The 21,189-nt window shown below is 40.7% G+C and overlaps 1 protein-coding gene across 3 annotated transcripts in view; it reads left to right on the top strand.

Moving 5' to 3' along the window:
• The first annotated feature begins 541 nt into the window (after positions 1-541).
• Positions 542-21,189, top strand: part of LOC124033734 (DNA-binding protein RFX7-like) — a 42,185-nt gene continuing 21,537 nt past the window's right edge. For 2 of the 3 annotated variants that reach the window (XM_046345946.1, XM_046345945.1), the window contains exons 1-2: positions 542-966; positions 18,210-18,243. In XM_046345946.1, coding sequence (XP_046201902.1) covers positions 833-966; positions 18,210-18,243 — 168 coding nt within the window. In that variant the 5' untranslated portion in view covers positions 542-832. Of the gene's footprint in view, positions 967-17,694; positions 17,739-18,209; positions 18,244-21,189 lie in introns of those variants that run through there. The other variant, XM_046345947.1, reaches the window with a different exon arrangement.

Genomic DNA, 21,189 nt, shown 5'->3' with positions numbered 1-21,189 from the left:
TTAGCAGAGACCCTACTGAGTATTTCTCACCCCACTTTAGCTGAGGCAGGTAGAAAAGTGATCTCTCTACAAGCCAATATGTATACCATGTACAGTATATTACAGTATATTGCATTGGGAGCTATGGAAGGGACGGAGTGAAAAGCAAGCATTAGGCCGTGCTACACCGTTCTCATCCAAACCTACATATATGTGGTTAGTAGAGACAAAAAAATGTTAAAAGTAAATATCTTTTGATTTAGTTATCCTTCTCTAGCTCAGTTGGTAGAGCATGGCGCTTGTAACGCCAGGGTAGTGGGTTCGATCCCCGGGACCACCCATACATAGAATGTATGCACACATGACTGTAAGTCGCTTTGGATAAAAGCGTCTGCTAAATAGCATATATTATTATTATATTATTATTATTATATATTATTATCCACATTGGCAATATTTTGAAATGCGGGCTTTTATTTAGAAGGGTTCAATGTGACGTCATCGTTCGTCCTGCTGGCAGAATACTAGTCAGCATCACAAACACTTCCACCACTAGTGTTTGCAAACGCACGGGTCGCCACAAGGCTGCGACGGAATCCTGGGGAAAGCCTGCATTTTGTATTCCTCTGTACTTGTGATTATTTTTTTAAACATGTCTGTGCATGGTGTTCGAAATTAACCGTCTAACAATGTTTTCCCGGCACCGTTTCTACCCTGGAACTGAGGCCACGTATATCGCAAATGAGAACGGGTGGGTCGGTAATGTACAGTAGGAAAATAACTGCTATCTCGAGGTCCAAGTTGAGGCCTGCATGTTAAAGATCCCTTTCCTCCCATCCTGAATCTCATCGTGATGACTGAGGATCAACAACAACATGATCAGCTCCCGAAGCTGGGCTCTGGAATAAGCACCTTACCATCCCTAGTTCCTGGACTGCAAGGGACTGAGGCCAATGCGTTGCAGCTCAAAATAAAGAATTCCATCTGGTAAGGACGACCATTAGCTAGCATTGTGCTACTTCGATTGCTAGCCAGATAGTTAGCTTAGTTAACTTACATTAGTTCAGCCAGCTCCACATGTTTTGCCATTACAGTGTGGCTACCTCTAGCTAGCTAGCCCAGATATTTAATTAGCCAGCTCATTACTAACTAGCAGCAACTGAGTGTTGCCTCCTTCGCCCTCATTTTCATCAACGTAAACATACCTGTCAACATTTGTGATTGGCGTTGACAATAATAACTTTTTTAATACAGTTTTTCGTGAATTTCTTGGTACCAGGAGCTAATATTGTCTACTATAAGTTATTTTATATAAATAGTTTGGGTTATGGAATAGCGCGTGCGGCATGTCGGACACATACATGCCATTAGCAGCAAGCTATCGCTTCCTTTTCGTGGTGGTGGACAGGTCTCGACTAAAGGGTCAAAATGGGTGAATATTAACAACCCGAGTGTTGCAAGAAACCTCGCGGTTAGTTAGCTGGACCCACTGAGGTGTGTATATATGGCCTGGACGTGTGCTTTGTGCATGGTTTCGGTATCCTCATTAGTGCGCGCACTCTAGTCAATTTGCGTATTTTCGGGAAAACATAATAGTATGTAGCTAGTACGCTTACGCGCGTCATAACGAGATTAGTTTACGGGAGAAAGCCAGTGGTGCACGCCTGCACTAACTGGGTTGAAAACCACCATTGTTTTTTGTTGTTGTTGCATGTCTCGACATGCATTTCAAATCCATGGCGGTATAAATGGCACATCCTGCCCTGCACCTTACCATATCTTGATACATAATCAATGACCTGCATGTTGTGTCAGTACAAACCTGAGAAATATTATTTGGCTACGTTCAACATTAATCTCTTCACAGATCTGTAGATAAATATGGTTGCACTCATACCCCAGTCAACTTACATAATTAAATTCAATTTGCACACTGAATAATATGGTGATTTTTACATTTATGCACGTTTCACCTGTTGCCTTATCCTTTGGTTTCATATAGATACTCCCTACATGAATTATCATAAGGATCCATAAAATTATAATAGATGTGGTTTGCATTTTGCGTTTGAACAGTTGTTGACAGATGTTTATCATAATCAGTCATTATGTGGTGCACAATCATTCAGAACCGACTTGTGATTTGTCTTAGTTTCAATATTGTGTAAATAGTTCTGGATTATATACAGTGACATATCAGGAACTGAAGCACATGGACGGACGGTTCTCTGTGGAATTACAACATTGGGAAAGTCATGACTGGCACTTTTTTTATAAACTTTTTATTTTATTTTTTATTTTATATTTTACCTTTATTTTACTAGGCAGGTCAGTTAAGAACAAATTCTTATTTTCAATGACGGCCTAGGAACAGTGGGTTAACTGCCTGTTCAGGGGCAGAACGACAGATTTGTACCATGTCAGCTCAGGGATTTGAACTCGCAACCTTCCGGTTACTAGTCCAACGCTCTAACCACTAGGCTACCCTGCCAATCTAATGGGCATCATATGAAAAATATAGAACCACTTAGGTAACATGTAACCTTAGCCTATTCATAAATTGCAAAATGCCACCACATGTTAATAATATCAGAAAATACGCTACAGTATATTTGTTGATTCTCAGCACAGTAATCTGCTGTAAGGCCAGGGTCCCCCAGTGCTACCCCCAAACCAGTGTGAAGGAATGTGGCGGCTCTGGATGACATGGATCCATCCTTGGGATATCACTTGCCTGTTTTGATGGGCATAAATTCCATCATCAAAACATTGACTTGATGTTTTATGGTCAACATCAGACATTGTTATGGAATAGTGCAAATACATTTAAAACATGGAAATAATTGTTTTGCTTCGTCCTTTTTTATTACAGGGGAACTGTTGGAACTCCCTTTATGAGATGACAACTAATGTAGTAGTATTTTGAAATACAATGGAAGATGCAGATTTTGTAATGGCCATTTCCATATTAAAGGACCCATGAGCACCAACATGTGAAGTTTATAGGAGCACATCAAATGTGATGTCAAATTCAAATTCAGTCTATATATGTTTTTTAAATTCGGGCATATACATTTTTTCTCAGCTATTTTCTATCTTAAATTTAGGAAAAAGCAAAGGCTTTGATTTCTGGTCAAACAAAGGGGTCTTAGAAGTCATGTTATATTTTTATTTAAACTTTTATTTAACTAGGCAAGTAGGTTAAGAACAAATTCTTATTCACATTGATGGCCTACCCCGGCCAAACCCTCGTCTAACCAGGACATCTGCCAAAAAAAGTCTTAAAAGCTATTAGAATAACATTAAAACACAATATTGTTCAAGTTAAGACCCTTGCCAACTAATAGCAACATTTTATATTTAATATTGCTGAAGGAAAAAGGAAACCGCACACTGCTCTTGATAGTATCACTGATATTTAATAAGCTTACGTATCGGCCTCACGGCCTTCGTCAGAGCTTTTGTGGAATTTTTGTAAATTTTGACCCTTATGTGGACCGAGCCCCTCCCACATCCGTTCTACACATCGAATTGGGTTGAAGGCAAAGGGAAAAACATAAGTGCTACCAAATATATCAATATGCATTTCATAAATATTACAAAAGTGTATAAATAAGACTTATGAAACACGTCTAAAATTACAATGAGAACATAGCAGGTTTACATTAGTCATTGGGTACATCATACGAAAAACATAAATCTTAAATAGGCACATAATTCATGTTCAAATTCTCAACATAACATACATAGGCATTTCATGATTAAGTCCTTTAGGAAATAATGTCTGGAGGGTGAAAATCCAAAAACACTCCCTTCTACTCAGAGTATTATTGATATCACCCGCCCTGCCCTGTCTGATATCTTAGCTTTCTCTAAGCCACAAAATCTAAAGGTAGAAATATCATGCTTCAGGTCATTGAAATATTTAATATATAATATTATATGTAATATTTAATATTGCTGAAATTATTTGCCTTCTGTAAGTTTAAGAAATATTGCCTAGTGACTTGTCTTTCTGTTTCAAAAACCCATACATGTTTAAAATGTGTCATTCTGTAACAAAATCTATAACATAATGACTGAAAAAGCAATAACAGAATGACTGCAATTGCATTTGATAAAATGGGAAATGACACCACAGGATAGTAGCAGGTGAACCAATTTTCTTCCACTGGCATACTGTCATGTTCAGCTCATAATTTTGAAAAGTCTGGATGACCTCTCTCTCTCCAGTTAATGTCATCTTTCCCGGCTCTTACTGACACCTACCTATGAGCCCCCTCTGTTTCCGTTTACTGTAACCAGCGTCCTCAACCACTGAGCACCAGACATGCATGGATGTTGAAAAGTAGTTTAATTTTAGACATCTGTTTCACAAGTTTAGACAGCATATTGCACTACAGTAAAGAGAAGTTGAGTCTATATCAGCACAATACAGCACTGTACAGTAGAGTAAAGCACACTAGAGTATAGTATAATGCACTGAACGCCACTCTGCTGTACTTTACTGTGCTCTACTATGATGTCCAAACTTGATTAGTTCAGATTTGGTCTTGTCTGTACTAGAGGTCGACCGATTTAATCGGAATGGCCGATTTAATTTGAGCCGATTTTCAAGTTTTTCTAACAATCGGTAATCTGTATTTTTGGACACTGATATTTAAAAATAAGTAAATATATATATATATATATATATATTAAACATCTTCATTTTAACTAGACAAGTCCGTTAAGAACACATTCTTATTTTCAATGACGGCCTAGGAACGGTGGGTGCCTTGTTCAGGGGCAGAACGAAAGATTTTTACCTTGTCAGCTCGGGGATTTGTTTTTGCAACCTTCCGGTTACTAGTCCAACGCTCTAACCACCTGCCTTACATTGCACTCCATGAGGAGCCTGCGTGGCAGGCTGACTACCTGTTACGCGAGGGCAGCAAGAAGCCAAGGTAAGTTGCTTGATAGCATTAAACTTATCTTATAAAAAAACAATCAATCTTAACATAATCACTAGTTAACTATACATGGTTGATTATATTACTAGTTTATGTAGCGTGTCCTGCATTGCATATAATCAATGTGGTGCCTGTTAATTTCTCATTGAATCACAGCCTACTTCGACAAACGGGTGATGATTTAGCACTGTCGTTGCACCAATGTACCTAACCATAAACATCAATGCCTTTCTTTAAAATCAATACACAAGTAAATATTTTAAACCTGCATATTTAGTTCATATTGCCTGCTAACATGAATTTCTTATAACTAGGGAAATTGTTTAATTTCTCTTGCGTTCCATGCAAGCAGTCGGTATATGCAGCAGTTTGGGCCGCCTGGCTCATTGCGAACTGTGTGAAGTCCATTTATTCCTAACAAAGGCTGTAATTAATTTGCCAGACTTGTACATAATTATAACATAATATTGAAGGTTGTTCAATGTAACAGCAATATTTAGACTTAGGGATGCCATCCGTTAGATAAAATACGGAACGGTCCAATAATAACTACAACCTAAAACTTCTTACCTGGGAATATTGAAGACTCATGTTAAAAGGAACCACCAGCTTTCATAATTTCTCATGTTCTGAGCAAAGGAAATCGTTAGCTTTTTTACATGGCACATATTGCAATTTTATTTTCTTCAACACTTTGTTTTTGCATTATTTAAACCAAATTGAACATGTTTCATTATTTATTTGAGGCTAAATTGATTTTATTGATGTATTATATTAAGTTAAAATAAGTGTTCATTCAGTATTGTTGTAATTGTCATTATTACAACAAACAAAACAAAAAATAGGCCTTTTTTAATCGGTATCAGCTTTTTTTTGGTCCTCCAATAATCGGTATCGGCGTTGAAAAATCATAATCGATCGACCTCTAGTCCGTACCAACCAAATGTGGTCTTGTTTGGGGGGAGCATATTAGAATAATAGCCAATGTGTAAAATAACAACCAAACATGCAAAGGAGGATATTGCATTTTTATACCTTTTTTGTGTACCTATTCAGGATATATCACATATCTATAATTATTAGGGATGTGCATCTTTCCCTTTAAAGACGAGTCGATACACTATGTATACAAAAGTATCTAGATACGTATGTGGACACCCCTTCAAATTAGTGGTTTCGGCTATTTCAGCTACACCCGTTGCTGACAGTTGTATAAAATCAAGCACACCGCCATGTACTCTCCATAGACAAACATTGGCAGTAGAATGGCCTTACTGAAGAGCTTAGTGACTTTCAATATGGCACTGTCATAGGATGCCACCTTTCCAACAAGTCAAGTTTGTAAAATTTCTGCCCCTCTAAAGCTGCCCCAGTCAACTGTGAATTGCTGTTATTGTGAAGTGTAAATGTCTAGAAGCAACAACGGCTCAGCCGCCAAGTGGTAGGCCACACAAGCTCACAGAACAGGTTCGGAAAAGCCCCCTTAGTTCCAGTGAAAGGAAATCTTAACGCTACTGCATACAATTACATTCTAGACGATTCTTTGTGTCCAAATTTGTGGCAGCAGTTTGGGGAAGGCCCTTTCCTGTTTCGGCATGACAATTCCCCTGTGTACAAGGCGAAGTCCATACAGAAATGGTTTGTCAATCGCTGTGGAAGAATTTGACTGGCCTGCACAGAACTCTGGCCTCAACCCTATCAAACACCATTGTGCTGAATTGGAATGGCAACTGCGAGCAAGCCCTAATTGCCCAACATCAGTTGCCCGACCTCACTAATGCTCTTGTGGCTGAATGGAAGCAAGTCCCCACAGCAATATTCCAACATCTAGTGGAAAGCCTTCCCAGAAGAGTGGAGGCTGTTAGGGCAGCATAGGGGGGACCAACTCCATATTCATGCCCATGATATTGGAATGAGATGTTTGACAAGCAGGTGTCCACATACTTTTGGTCTTGTAGTGTACATGGTCTCCAATATGATAAATGCATGAATTTTCCATTCGAAATTCAAATCTGCTCCTGATGGACCTCATGAGCTGCATCTGTCTGAGCTGACTTCTTTCTCTCTCTTGTTTGTGTGTGTAAATTAGGCATGTCTATGGTGTATGTGTTATGTAGGCACCAGAGCTAAGCCATAAGGGAGACTAGGCATCTAACACTATCAGATTAGGTGGGGGGGGCAATGTAGTTGGTGATTTTAAAGTGGAGAAACAAAAAACAATTGGCCACTACTTAACTTGTCATTCTTGCAGATTAAGTGTGAGCTAGTAATGTATCAATATTTATGAACAAATTTGCTATGACATACTCAATGAATATATAGCACACCATGGGTGGAATCTAAATCTCAAAATTGAATGGTTTTGACCAGTTGGAAGTGTTTTCTGCAGCTGCGGCCGCTAATTGGCTGAATACCCAGGGTGTGAGATGTGACAAATAAAATTTGTATTTGTAAGTCGCTTTGGATAAAAGCGTCTGCTAAATGGCATATATTATTATTATTATTATTACCATGTGCCGAATACAACTGGTGTAGTAGACCTTACAGTGAAATGCCTACTTACATGCTCTTGACCAACAATGCAGTTTTGAGAAAATGCCTACAGTTGAAGTCGGGAGTTTAAATACACATTAGCCTGACATATAATCTGAGTAACAATTCCCTATCTTAGATCAGTTAGGATCATCAATCTATTTTAAGAATGTGAAATGTCAGAATAATAGTAGAGGGAATGATTTATTTCAGCTTTTATTTCTTTCATCACATTCCCAGTGGGTCAGAAGTTTACATTAGAGGTTGACCGTTTCATCGGAATGGCCGATTTAATTAGGGCCGATTTCAAGTTTTCATAACAATCGGAAATCGTTATTTTTGGGTGCCGATTTAAAAAAATATATATATATTTTTATACATTTTATTTAACTAGGCAAGTCAGTTAAGAACACATTCTTATTTTCAATGACGGCCTAGGAACGGTGGGTTTAAATGCCTTGTTCAGGGGCAGAACGACTTTCACCTTGTCAGCTCGGGGGAACCAATCTTGCAACCTTAGTTAACGAGTCCAACGCAATAACGACCTGCCTCTCTCTCGTTGCACTCCACAAGGAGCGCCTATTACGCGAATGCAGTAAGCCAAGGTAAGTTGCTATCTAGCATTAAACTTATCTTATAAAAAAACAATCAATCATAATCACTAGTTAACTACACATGATTCATGATATTACTAGATATTATCTAGCGTGTCCTGCGTTGCATATAATCTGACTGAGCGGTGGTAGGCAGAAGCAGGCGCGTAAACATTAATTCAAACAGCACTTTCGTGCGTTTTGCCAGCAGCTCTTCGTTGTGCGTCAAGCATGGCACTGTTTGTCTTCAAGCCTATCAACTCCCGAGATGAGGCTGGTGTAACCGAAGTGAAATGGCTAGCTAGTTAGCGCGCGCTAATAGCGTTTCATATGTCACTCGCTCTGAGCCTTCTAGTAGTTGTTCCCCTTGCTCTGCATGGGTAACGCCACTTCGATGGTGGCTGTTGTCGTTGTGTTGCTGGTTCGAGCCCAGGGAGGAGCGAGGAGAGGGACAGAAGCTATACTGTTACACTGGCAATACTAAAGTGCCTATAAGAACATCCAATAGTCAAAGGTTAATGTAATACAAATGTATAGAGGGAAATAGTCCTATTCCTATAATAACTAAAACTTCTTACCTGGGAATATTGAAGACTCATGTTAAAAGGAACCACCAGCTTTCATATGTTCTCATGTTTTGAGCAAGCACATATTGCACTTCTACTTTCTTCTCCAACACTTTGTTCTTGCATTATTTAAACCAAATTGAACATGTTTCATTATTTACTTGAGGCTAAATTGATTTTATTGATATATTATATTAAAGTAAGTGTTCACTCAGTATTGTTGTAATTGTCATTATTACAAATCAAATTTTAAAAATCGTCCGATTTTAATCGGTATTGGCTTTTTTGGTCCTCCAATAATCGGTATCAGCGTTGAAAAATTATAATCGGTCGACCTCTAGTTTACATACACTCAATTCATATTTGGTAGCATTGCCTTTAAATTGTTTAACGTGGGTCAAATGTTTCGGGTAGCTTCCCACAATAAGTTGGGTGAATTTTGGCCCATTCCTCCTGACAGAGCTGGTGTTTGTAGTCCTCCTTGCTCGCACACGCTTTTTCAGTTTTCCCTCAATTTTGATATGGGATTGAGGTCAGGGCTTTGTCATGACTACTCCAATACCTAGACTTTGTTGTCCTTAAGCCATTTTGCCACAACTTTGGAAGTATGCTTGGGGTCATTGTGACCAAGCTTTAACTTCCTGACTGATGTCTTGAGATGTTGCTTCAATATATCCACATAATTTCCCTCCCTAATGACGTCATCTATTTTGTGAAGTGCACCAGTCCCTCCTGCAGCAAAGCACCCCACAACATGAGGATGCCATCCCGTGCAAAAGGGCTTAAGGACAACAAAGTCAAGATGTTGGAGTGGCCATCACAAAGCCCTGACCTCAATCCTATAGAAAATGTTTGGGCAGAACTGCGAAAGCATGTGCGAGCAAGGAGGCCTACAATTCTGACTCAGTTACACCAGCTCTGTCAGGAGGAATGGGCCAAAATTCACCCAACTTATTGTGGGAAGCTTGTGGAAGGCTACCTGAAACATTTGACCCAAGTTAAACAATTAATGCAATGCTACCAAATGCTAACTGAGTGTATGTAAACTTCTGACCCACTGGGAATGTGATGAAAGAAATAAAAGCTAAATTATGTCATTCTCTCTACTATTATTCTGACATTTCACATTCTTAAAATAAATTGATGATCCTAACTGACCTAAGACAGGGAATGTTTACTAGGATTAAATGTCAGGAATTGTGAAGAACGGAGTTTAAATGTATTTGGCTAAGATGTATGTAAACTTCCGACTTCAACTGTACATATCTATACATGTTGGTGAATCGTTACATTCCTAATAATTATGCAGTTCTGTATAGTACAAATCAGGGACCCAGATGTCATTCTGTTATTAGGTGTTAATCCACTTCACATCAAAGTTCGGTTGTCTTTTGAATTGTAAATCAGAGTAGATTAAAGAGTTTTTGGAGAACTTGGTCACGAAAACTAAGAGATTTTACTGTCATTCTGTTGTAAAGTTTTCTATCTGTACTTTGGATAAGAGCGTCTGCTAAATGACTTAAATGTAAATGTACTGTTCTTCAAGTAAATGTGTTTTTGTAACATTGTCAGTGGACATTGTGGAACATAGTAGTTCTTGTGCATAGGTTTTTATGGTTTGTTTAACTTTGCAATCAATGTTCGTTCTTTGGCATGCATATTAAGGTGAAAAATGTGTCTTGGCATCTTTCTGTTACCATGGAATTGCCCTAATGTTACCTACAAGTTACCGCCCTGAATGGTGCATATTACACTTGACTGGGTGAGTACAGCTAAATGTTAGTACAGCCTGAGTGAGTGATACCTATGATCTACATATGGAGATCTGGCACAAAAGTAAATGCTGCCACCCATGGAAAAGATCTGTCCTTGACTTGGTTCTGGTGGTGCTGGACTGCCCTTTGGAAAGTTAGGATGAGAGCTTTGCATGTCTCTCGAGTCAGTGGGAGACTGAGGATTGATTTGGCAGTTGACGTCAACGCTGTAAACAACCCCATGGTGTTGGTGGGGTTATGATATCGGCAGGTGGTGCACAATTGGCCCAGCTTCGTTCGGGTTAGCGGAGGGTTTGGCCGCCAGGGATGTCCTTGTCCCATCGCGCACTAGCGATTCCTGTGGCTGGCCGGGCATAATGCACGCTGTAAACAACCCCATGGTGTTGATGGGGTTATGATACTGTCGCCAGGTGTACGGTGTTTCCTCCGACACATTGGTAATCTGGCTTCCGGGTTAAGTGGGCATTGTGTCAAGAAGCAGTGCGGCTTGGTTGGGCTGTGTTTCGGAGTACGCACTGCTCTCGAACTTCGCCTCCCCAGAGTCCGTACGGGAGTGGAAGCGACGAGACAAGACTGTATCTACTACCAATTGGATACCATGAAATTGGAGAGAAAAAGGGGTTAAAGTGTTGGTCCTATGAAACAAAAGATCCCAGAAATGTTCAAGACTCCCATAAATGTTATGCACAAATGTATATCCCAGTTAGTGAGCATTTCTCCTTTGCCAAGATAATCCATCCACCTGACATTTGTGGCATATCAAGAAGTTGATTTAACAGCATGAACTCCACACTGGTGCACCTTGTGCTGGGGACAATAAAAGGCCACCTAAATGTGCAGTTTTGTCACACAACACAATGCCACAGATATCTCAAGTTTTGAGGGAATGTGCAATTGGCATGGTGACTTCAGGAATGTCCACCAGAGCTGTTTCCAGATAATTTCATTATAATTTCTCTACCATAAGCAGCCTCCAACATCGTTTTAGATAATTTTGCAGTACGTCCAACTGGCCTCACAACCGCAGACCACATGTGTGGGCAAGCGGTTTTCTGATGTCAACGTTGTAAACAGAATTCCCCATGGTGGCGGTGGAGTTATGGTATGGGCAGGCATAAGCTACGGACAACGAACACAATTGCATTTTATCAATGGCAATTTAAATTAATTGAGATACAGTGACGAGAGCTAGAGCTGCTTGCTTTTTCATGACTCTTCTTCTTTTTGGCTAGAAATTCAAAATCTTAGGAGAGCGTGAGATTTGAATATGCAAATGTTTCCTTGTGAACCAGTAGAGGGGGTTGTCTGAGTAACACGGAACCCAAACCGGCTATGCTCGTGCGCAAATGTATTTTGTTCCCCCACCCCAAACACGATCACGGCACGCAGTTTAAAATATGAAAACAAACTCTGAACCAATTACATTAATTTGGGGACAGGTCGAAAAGCACTAAACCTTTATGGCAATTTAGCTAGCTAGCTTGCACTTGCTAAATAATTTGTTCTATTTAGCTAGCTTGCTGTTGTGAGCAAATTTGTCCTGGGATATAAACATTGAGGTGTTGGAAGGAGGGGATGAAATCCAAACACAATGAGGATAGTCTTCAAAGAGAATTAAAAATTAGCTTCACCACCGGCAAACATGAGGCGGTTTTCAAGAGTGCAGAATTTTATAGAAATTTTCACCGCTACTGTCGAAGGTAGAATTTATTTGTTGTCTTGGAGGTCCTTAATTGCGTTTTGGTGCAGTTCTATATCTTGAGTGAAATTTCCTGTCTATTTTTGTAGGGAATGCAATCATAAGACGTTTTTCCATTTTTACACTAGTCAGCATTTTATTATCAGGTTTGTTTTTGCCAGATTACTGAAAGACTGTCTTTGGATGGGCCCACAAACAATCCCCTGCATTTTGGTTAGCCCTTAATTTTTGTTTCTGGCTCTGTGCTTGAAGGACATTTTATTAGTTTAAGTGCATGCACATAGTAGGCCTACCTCCCTTCAATCTAGAAAAGTTGTTTTTTCTTTCGTTTTATGTGTGTATGCCTTGTCCTGATACACACATTCTACCCTTTCCTCGTTGTTGAACTTGTTTAAAAAATGTATGCAGTCTTGTTAGGGCTGTCCCCGACTAAAATAAATCTTCATCGGCCGAGAGTCGTCTGTTCTTTCGACCAATCATTTCTGACTGAAAAGTTCTGTTAATGAAATCCCTAATTTGTTTAGGGAAACATTCCCTTTTCCCTTAACCCTTGCTATCTTTACATGATATGTGTATGCATCGCAAAACAGACCAATAGGGCCTAACCTATAGCATATCATCACATCAATAAATTGGTTGTAGCAAACTCCGATCACGATAACACATATGGCAGCAAAATGGATGCAGAGGACATGACAAACTCTAAACGGGGGGATGTTTATTTACTGGTTGCTCAAGAGGTAAAGGGGAAATCAGATGTGTGGAATACATTTTGACTAGTTGTGGAAAATACTGGAGATCAAGAGACGTCACTAAATAAACTATAAGCGTAGCCGAGAGTGTTGTAATGTTTGTAAAGCTTTTTATTACAGCAAAGACTAAAAACGGTCACATGTGTTTGTGAATGCAATTGCCAAAATTGAACGGTTTATTTTCAAGGGTTGCTTTGTTTTTTTAACTAAAATGCTTGATTGCATTTCAAATCATGAATGACTCGTATGCTGTGTGATGCCATGAATGATTGATACAGTAGCCTATACACAGTGCATTGGGAAAGTATTCAGACCCCTTGACTAACACATTTTTGTTACGTGACAGCCTTATTCTAAAATGGATTCAATTGAGGGGGGAAAAAACAATATACATAATACCCCATAATGACAAAGCGAAAATACATTTTGCAAATGTATTAACACAAAACTGATCACAAGTATTCAGACCCTTTTACTTTGTTGAAGCACCTTTGGCAGTGATAACAGCCTTGAGTCTTAGGTATGCCGCTACAAGCTTGGCACACCTGTATTTGGGGAGTTTCTCCCATTCTTCTCGCAGATCCTATCACGCTCTGTCAAGTTGGATGGGGAGCGTCACAGCACCGCTATTTTCAGGTCTCTCCAGAGCTGTTCGATTTGATTCATTTCCGGGCTCTGGGTGGGCCACTCAAGGACATTCATAGATTTGTCCCAAAGCCACCGCTGTGTTGTCTTGGCTGTGTGCTTAGGGCCGTTGTCCTGTTGGAAGGTGAACCTTCGCCACAAGCTGAGGTTCTGAGAGCTCTGGAGCGGGTTCTGAGAGCTCTGGAGCGGGTTATCATCAAGGATCTCTCTGTACTTTGCTCCATTAATCTTTCCCTCGATCCTGACTAGTCTCCCAGTCCCTGCCGCTGAAAAAAGTAATAAGTATTATTTCATTTATTTTTCATAAATATAACCGTTTATTTAACTGGGAAGAGTCTTGGTGGTTACAAACATCTTCCATTTAAGAATTTATGGAGTCTACTGTGTTCTTGGAACTTCAATGCTGCAGAAATGTTTTGGTACCCTTCCCAGATCTGTGCCTCAACACAATCCTGTCTCGGAGCTCTACGGACAATTATTTCGACCTCATGGCTTGGTTTTTGCTCTGACATGCACTGTCAACTGTGTGACCTTTATATAAACAGGTGTGTGCCTTTTTCAAATCATGTCCAATCAATTGAATGTTCCAATCAAGTTGTAGAAACATCTCAAGGATGATCAATGGAAACAGGATGCACTTGAGCTCAATTTGGTCTTGTATAGCAAAAGGTCTGAATACTTATGTAAATAAGGTAATAGTTTTTTTTTTAAATATAAATTAGCAACATTTTCTAAACCTGTTTGCTTTGTCATAATGGGGTGTTGTGTGTAGATTGAGGAAAACAATTGAATCAATTTCAGAATAAGGCTGTAACGTAGCAAATTGTGAATAAAGTCTGCGGTCTGAATACTTTCCCAAAGCACTGTAAGTATTTAAACAGGCCGAAGTAAGTTACGGTATTAAGACTAAACGGGATGCTCTCTTAGGCCTAGAGCGCGATCAATGGTGGTTCTACAAGGCTGCTATACTACGCCTTCTAATTATAATGACATTACTTATTATTATAATGATCATCATAATAGTAATAATAATGAGATCAAGAAAAGGAAGGTTATTATAATTGATCTGAAAATGTAATTATAGGTAATACCAAAGATGCTGTTCTAACAAAAGTGTAAAGCCTTTATTACAGGATATCAAATATTTAAAAAAAAATATATATTTATTTCTAATTTGTGAAATGAGTCTATCTAATTATCTGACATGTTGTGGTTGTGTGATGCTTGGTGCTCACGGAATCAGTAGGCTATTAAACAAACATTCAAATAGGCAACAGAAGCAGGATTTCTTATTTCTATAGATTATATATGGATGATTTTATAAAGCCAGGCATATCTTAACAGTTAGGCTATTGATTATAGACCTAATTAGGTTGGGGTTTATTAATGTTGCACCATTGTCTTTAACCATATACAATTTCAGTAGCACATGTTTTAGAGTGATTGACTGTTACGGCCTGCACAATGGATTAGTCCACTCAGACGCGCAAATCGGACATTTGTCTTGTACACCGTGGTTTTAGTGTTTGCTATTGCTCGACTAAAGAAATTTTGGTCGACCAACAGCATGTCGACTAAATGAGGTCAGCCCTAATTCTTCCTAATTAATGCAGTTGGAAGACCCACAACATTCCTATGCTTGGGAGTATTTGCACACTCAAACAAGGTGTCAGTTAAAAGGGAGGAAGGTGTGTAGAAGATTATGCTTTCAGCACCCGATGGCTTATACTTTTATATATATATATACACATGTGTTTTTTAATAGAGCTGTACACTGACAATCAGTTAAGCCCGTACTCACTGAATTTTCACCAGCCATGAGACTCTGTGTCCTGAAAAAACCTCCTGTGTGGGTAAATGGTGACTTTCAACGTTTGACTGACTGGAGTGGAGCGAGGTCTCATGTCTTTGGTGGTAGCTATATTTAACAGTTGACCTACTGTCTTTAAATCTTTGAAAGTTATGTTAGATCTGATTTATAGACCAGTTGTTATGAACTTTAACTCCCAGTTGTGCTATTCAGTTGAAACTGAACTGTAGTGGGCTGTATCTGCTCCACACTCAATTTGGTGGCTGTTCTGATTGTATGTCAGACTTCAGTTTAAAAGATTCACCATCATCTCTCTAGTGGAAGAATATGAGATCCGAGAGGTTCAACAGGGTTGGATGTCTGCTCGCCGTTGGAGGGTTTACCCACTTTGATAATTCTGAATAGCACAGCTTTCCCCAGTGTCAGGCCACTGTCTGCGGTTGCTGAGGTTTAGAGGTGAATGTCAGGCAATCCTCTTTCTCCCTGAAGCAGCCATATTGAGGCAGGGTGGTGGACAGTGAGCAGCCAGGGCTGCCCCTTCCTGGCGGCTCTGACTGTTGTTTACGTTCAGTAGGGGGAGTGCAAGAGGGGCCAGCTGGGGGGGGGGGGGGGGGACAAACAGTCTGCTCTGCTGCCTTTGGTAATCAGGGTGCTTTTCAGGACAAAACTATACACACAGTCCCTATTAATGTAACATTTTAGGTTTAGTGTTTATTATTTCATATATTACCAGTTATCGTTTTCGAATGTTGATTTTGTGTTTTGACTTAGACTCTTATCTCTCTCAACGTTTCAGAATGATTTATTAAAAGGCTGCTGAAATAAGACCTGTTGTGTGGTAGATGTAGGCACATTAGTTGATGATCATTCAAGGGTTTCTGAACTGGGTAGCTAAGGGTAATTCAATACACGCAGCAGTTGGCTGCTTAGTGCTGAAAGGTTGTTGTGAGAGACAAAATCCTGCAAATATATACAATCAATCATGTAAATCTCAAGCTGTGGTGGTTGGTGCATGCCACTAAAATAATTAGATCAGACATGTTGAAGTTTACCTAGTGCAGCTTGGATATAGATGAATTAGGCCAACATAGGCAGGGTGAGTGGGTTCATTACTCAGAGCTGCGCTAGTCTACTGCCAGCCCAGGGTTCAACAGGATGTGTTTAGAAACCAGACTTCCTCAGTCTCAACGTATGTTTATTGCATAGTAATGGGTCCATGATTCACATGAAAATCGCCAAACTCAGAATTTAGGGACCGGAAGGGATGGCTGTTCTATAGGAACACAGACTCAGACTCTGACCCACAGGAATTTTGTATTTTATTTATAATAATGTCAGAGAAATCTGTGCCATTTTTATACTGCAGGTTGATTTACCCCTAAACCCCATTTGTAATGCCAGTCATCAACATTATTGTGTACCCTGCCAAGTGAGGTTCTACTCCAGACTAAGTGATTCTAGGCAGAGCTTGTTAAGTCATGCTCAGTCAGGGGCTCTGTGTGACCAGAATTTGGGGTATAATTGCTGCAGAACATTTAAAACTGGAGTAATGTGCAGTAAGGAGCCGGCAGGGAGAATCTAAATCCTGTCTTCCCCTTTCCCAATCCCCTCCCAGCTCCCCACAGCAACAATGACTTAACGAGGCGCTCTCTCGGTACCTGCCTGGCCTTACCTAGAAACAGCTTAATGAGAGGAACCTGGCAGACCTGCTTATTATCAACACTGAGAAATCCTGGCATCACCAGTCCATTAAAGCTTACTTTCTCTGTCACCGCTAATAACAGTCTCCTGATTCTGCCCTGCGTAACCTAGTAACAGCCCCTCAGTCTGACCTGGCCCCATATCACACAGCAACAACCTGACATCTGAACCTAACCTTTACTTTTACTTAACAAATAAGTAAGTCCTAGGTTCTGCCCCTTCATTGTAGATGATGATCAAATAGGACCAGCCTGCCTCATTATGACCAGTTCTTGCGTTGATTCTTAGTAGTATGAGAGGCCATTGCATGAGAGCCAAGTTACCATCTCCTACTATGTTGTCCAGGTAAACTGACTTGAATGTGGGCTGAGCCACACAGAGAGGGATTTACCATGTGGTTCAATTGGAGAAGTGTCATGGACCACGCTCCTCTTGAGCTGCAGAATGTGTAGTCACACACACTGAGCGATAATTTTTTACAATTCGGCATCTCTCAACCTTTTGAGTTGTGGTTCACACCAATATCTTGGCCTTGCCTCACGTGATATTTCTGAAGGCTATGGAGAGGAAATTGGGTCAATTCAGGCTATGGGAGTAGATGTGTGTTGTTTTTGAGTGGGCGGACTCAGCAAGGGGCCACGATAATCTCTTACTGTAAAGCATTAGCAGCCTCTCCGCTCACTTCACTGTGAGGAACTGTAGCAGGCTGTCTGAACAATTGTAACCAACAGTCAGTGAGTCCGTTTTCTCTATTTGATTTTAACTGTCTGTCTGAGAGAGCTTGTCTGTCTCTTTATAGGTCCTTTGACTAATATGCTGTGGGATGAATTAATGATAGGTTGACTTTCTTTTCTGTGTTTCTAGCCGTATGACATTGCCTTGAGGTCAAATCAGATCTTACGGTACTTATTTATATGGATTAGGCCCGGGTACTGGATTGAAGTCCCCTCAATGACTGTCAAGGACTTTCTGAGGGAGGTGTTATTAATAGGCATTGAGTGCTATAGGACATTTATTTAGTGTCTGTATCCATTTTTACATAAGACAACATGTTCCTGGGATATATTGGTTAAGACCAGGGAGAATGCCTGATGAATGCCTCATGCCTTAGGTTACAATGATTTATTAATAAATCCGGTTTATGCATGGTGCTCACGTTATACTTGTCATACTAATTTGTCCTATGTTTCTCTATTTTTTTTCAGTAAATCTGTACAGTCGAAGGTGGACAATATTTTGGTGAGTTTTCCTTGTCATAAAGCCTTTAACCACATTGTATGCACTGTTCACAATTCTTATACTTTCCCCCCCAATGTTTAAGGTTGGTTTTTGACTTAAGGTAAGCATAAGGTAAGGTCAATTAGGTGTCTGAAATGTAATCTCTGTGCTTATCTCACCTCGCCGGTGTTGTGAGACTGTTAGAGGATGAAGAGAAGCAGCATTGCCATCTACTCTGAATGTAGTATTTAAACAGGTGGTCCTATGTTTGACTTATTTATACCACACTTGATGTCAGAGCTGAAAGTAGCCCTGTTATGAAACGGCTATTGCTGACAAAATACTGCTCAGTCCTGTTGAATGATCTCACTGAAACTCCACTAACCCATTTAATCTTACTTCATGAGTCCTATAGTTATACTACACAGTATTTGGCTCGTAATGGTCTCCAGAAGATGGGATGAAATGATTTACCTCTGTGCTTGGTGTTGTAACCAAACCAGTGGTCATGTCCCTTTGTCATCACCTCATCTTTTTAGCCCTTTGTGTTTTTGCTCATAGGTTCTGGCCTTCAACTGAAATTCAGTCAACCACGGTGTGATTGAACATACATCATCATCTAAAACCCACCTTGACATACTTGAACATAACTCAGTCAAACGTTCACACAAATCTCCTATTGACATCTGCAGAACATGGCTTACCTGAAAGTTCAATATGTTTACGTGTGTTCACGTGAGGATTTAGCCTATGTACTGTAATGGACCAAGTATAGAAATATTTTGCCTGTCAATAGAGATGGGTGCTATACAACACTAAGGTAAGATCCAGTGCTTTGCCGGCAGGAGACTGAGCAGAGGTCAAGGCTACACTCTAGTTACTCTGGGAAACCTGTCAATACTGCAGGATGGGCTTCAGCTTGTCAGAGGTGTATCTTACCAACAGGTATGTTGAGGATAGACGGCTAGACCTGTCAAAGCAATCAAATCACCCACCACCACTGCCACATTCTAGCCTGCGTTTTGCACTCAGGCTACACATACAGTGGGGCAAAAAGTATTTAGACAGCCACCAATTGCAAGTTCTCGCACTTAAAAAGATGAGTGGCCTGTAATTTTCATCATAGATACACTTCAACTATGACAGACAAAATTTGAAAATAATTCCAGAAAATCACATTGTAGGATTGTTTATGAATTTATTTGCAAATTATGGTGATTGCAAATTATGGTGATTTAAAAAAAAAAAAATACAATTGGGTAACTTGGTAATCCAAGCTGATTGTTATTAAAGCATCACTTGTTAATGCTTCAATACACTTCCTGAGCTAAGTCTGATGTGCTAAGTGTGTGTGTGTGTGGGGGGGCATGTGAATGAAGGGAGATCTCAGATGATTTGGGCCCAAGGGTGTTGGAAGTAGTATTATGTTTCAGAGCCATGCAAATGCCACCTTGGTCTGTATATTCTGAATGTGACAGGATTAGCAATAAGACTCATGACATGCCTCCCTGCGGATGCCTTGTTCGCCTCTATCTGAATGTCTGTTAAGATGGGGAATCACTGAGGACATTTATCCCCAAGCCTCCTCACCCTATCCTATGATTTCACTGAGCCATGTAAAGACAAAATAGTTTAAGTGTACCTATGATGAAAGTTACAGGCCTCTCATCTTTGTAAGTGGGAGAACTTGCACAATTGCCCAACTGTATAAGGAGGTCAACGGGTGTTTGTCCTCATTGACCTGCCTTGCCCCTCTCTCCTCAGTGAAAGGGGACCCCACTCCCAGTGGTTAAAGTCCTGTCTCGTGTAATGTTAAGTGCAGAATCCAGAATCCCTGGAGCCCTAAAGTGTCAAACAAGTCTCCATGTTCATGGCAGGTGCCAGAGTCTGCAATACACGCATGAGCTCCCGTGCTCCAGTCAGCTCCCGTGCTCCAGTCAGCTCCCGTGCTCCAGTCAGCTCCCGTGCTCCAGTCAGCTCCCGTGCTCCAGTCAGCTCCCGTGCTCCAGTCAGCTCCCGTGCTCCAGTCAGCTCCCGTGCTCCAGTCAGCTCCCGTGCTCCAGTCAGCTCCCGTGCTCCAGTCTTCTCCCGTGCTCCAGTCTTCTCCCGTGCTCCAGTCTTCTCCCGTGCTCCAGTCTTCTCCCGTGCTCCAGTCTTCTCCCGTGCTCCAGTCTTCTCCCGTGCTCCAGTCTTCTCCCGTGCTCCAGTCTGCTCCCGTGCTCCAGTCTGCTCCCGTGCTCCAGTCTGCTCCCGTGCTCCAGTCTGCTCCCGTGCTCCAGTCTGCTCCCGTGCTCCAGTCTGCTCCCGTGCTCCAGTCAGCTTTACGGTGCTAAATGTTGCGATCTCACATGCCACCTTGCATCAGTTGCGCTCATTAAAGGTTAATGCCTTCAGTTGTATTCCACATGGGTCTTGTGCTTTTCAATTCCGACAGACTTTGTTTTCTTTGCCTCTTAAGGATTTCTAGAGGACATGGGAAAGCACTAGCGTCTAATATTAACCGCTCTCTCTCCCTCTGTTTTCATTTACAGACTTTGAATGTGTCAGCGGAGGTGATAAGTAGAACACACATCAATAATGAAACTTGTGTTGATACACTGTGGTTGTTTCCTGCCTCAGACTGTGTCTTATGGAGATTTGAGAGTGGTCTCTGGGGAGAGGTGGCCGGTTTTAGTCTTTCAGTGGAGCAACCCATCTCTGTGTGTGTTGAATCACTAATGCCCAGCCCACGCTCCACTATTAATGTCTTAGTAATATATATATATATATAGTCTTCTACCATCAGGGTCTGCATGATGCATCTCTTTCTGGTGTCTGGCCTCATATCGAACTGGTTCTGTTCAGATGTCCTCAGTTATAGCTGCCCTTTGTGTGAATATTCATTCGCTGTAGAGCTTTGCGTTTAGTTGGAAGACTCTGGGGTTAATGGTTCTTGTGATGTGAGAGAGAGGTCATCTGCCAGGTGGT

Source organism: Oncorhynchus gorbuscha, linkage group LG04 (genome assembly GCF_021184085.1).
Source record: "Oncorhynchus gorbuscha isolate QuinsamMale2020 ecotype Even-year linkage group LG04, OgorEven_v1.0, whole genome shotgun sequence".
NCBI lineage: Eukaryota > Metazoa > Chordata > Actinopteri > Salmoniformes > Salmonidae > Oncorhynchus > Oncorhynchus gorbuscha.
The sequence above is the reverse complement of the archived record's forward strand: the minus strand, read 5'-3'. Positions and strand labels throughout refer to the sequence as shown.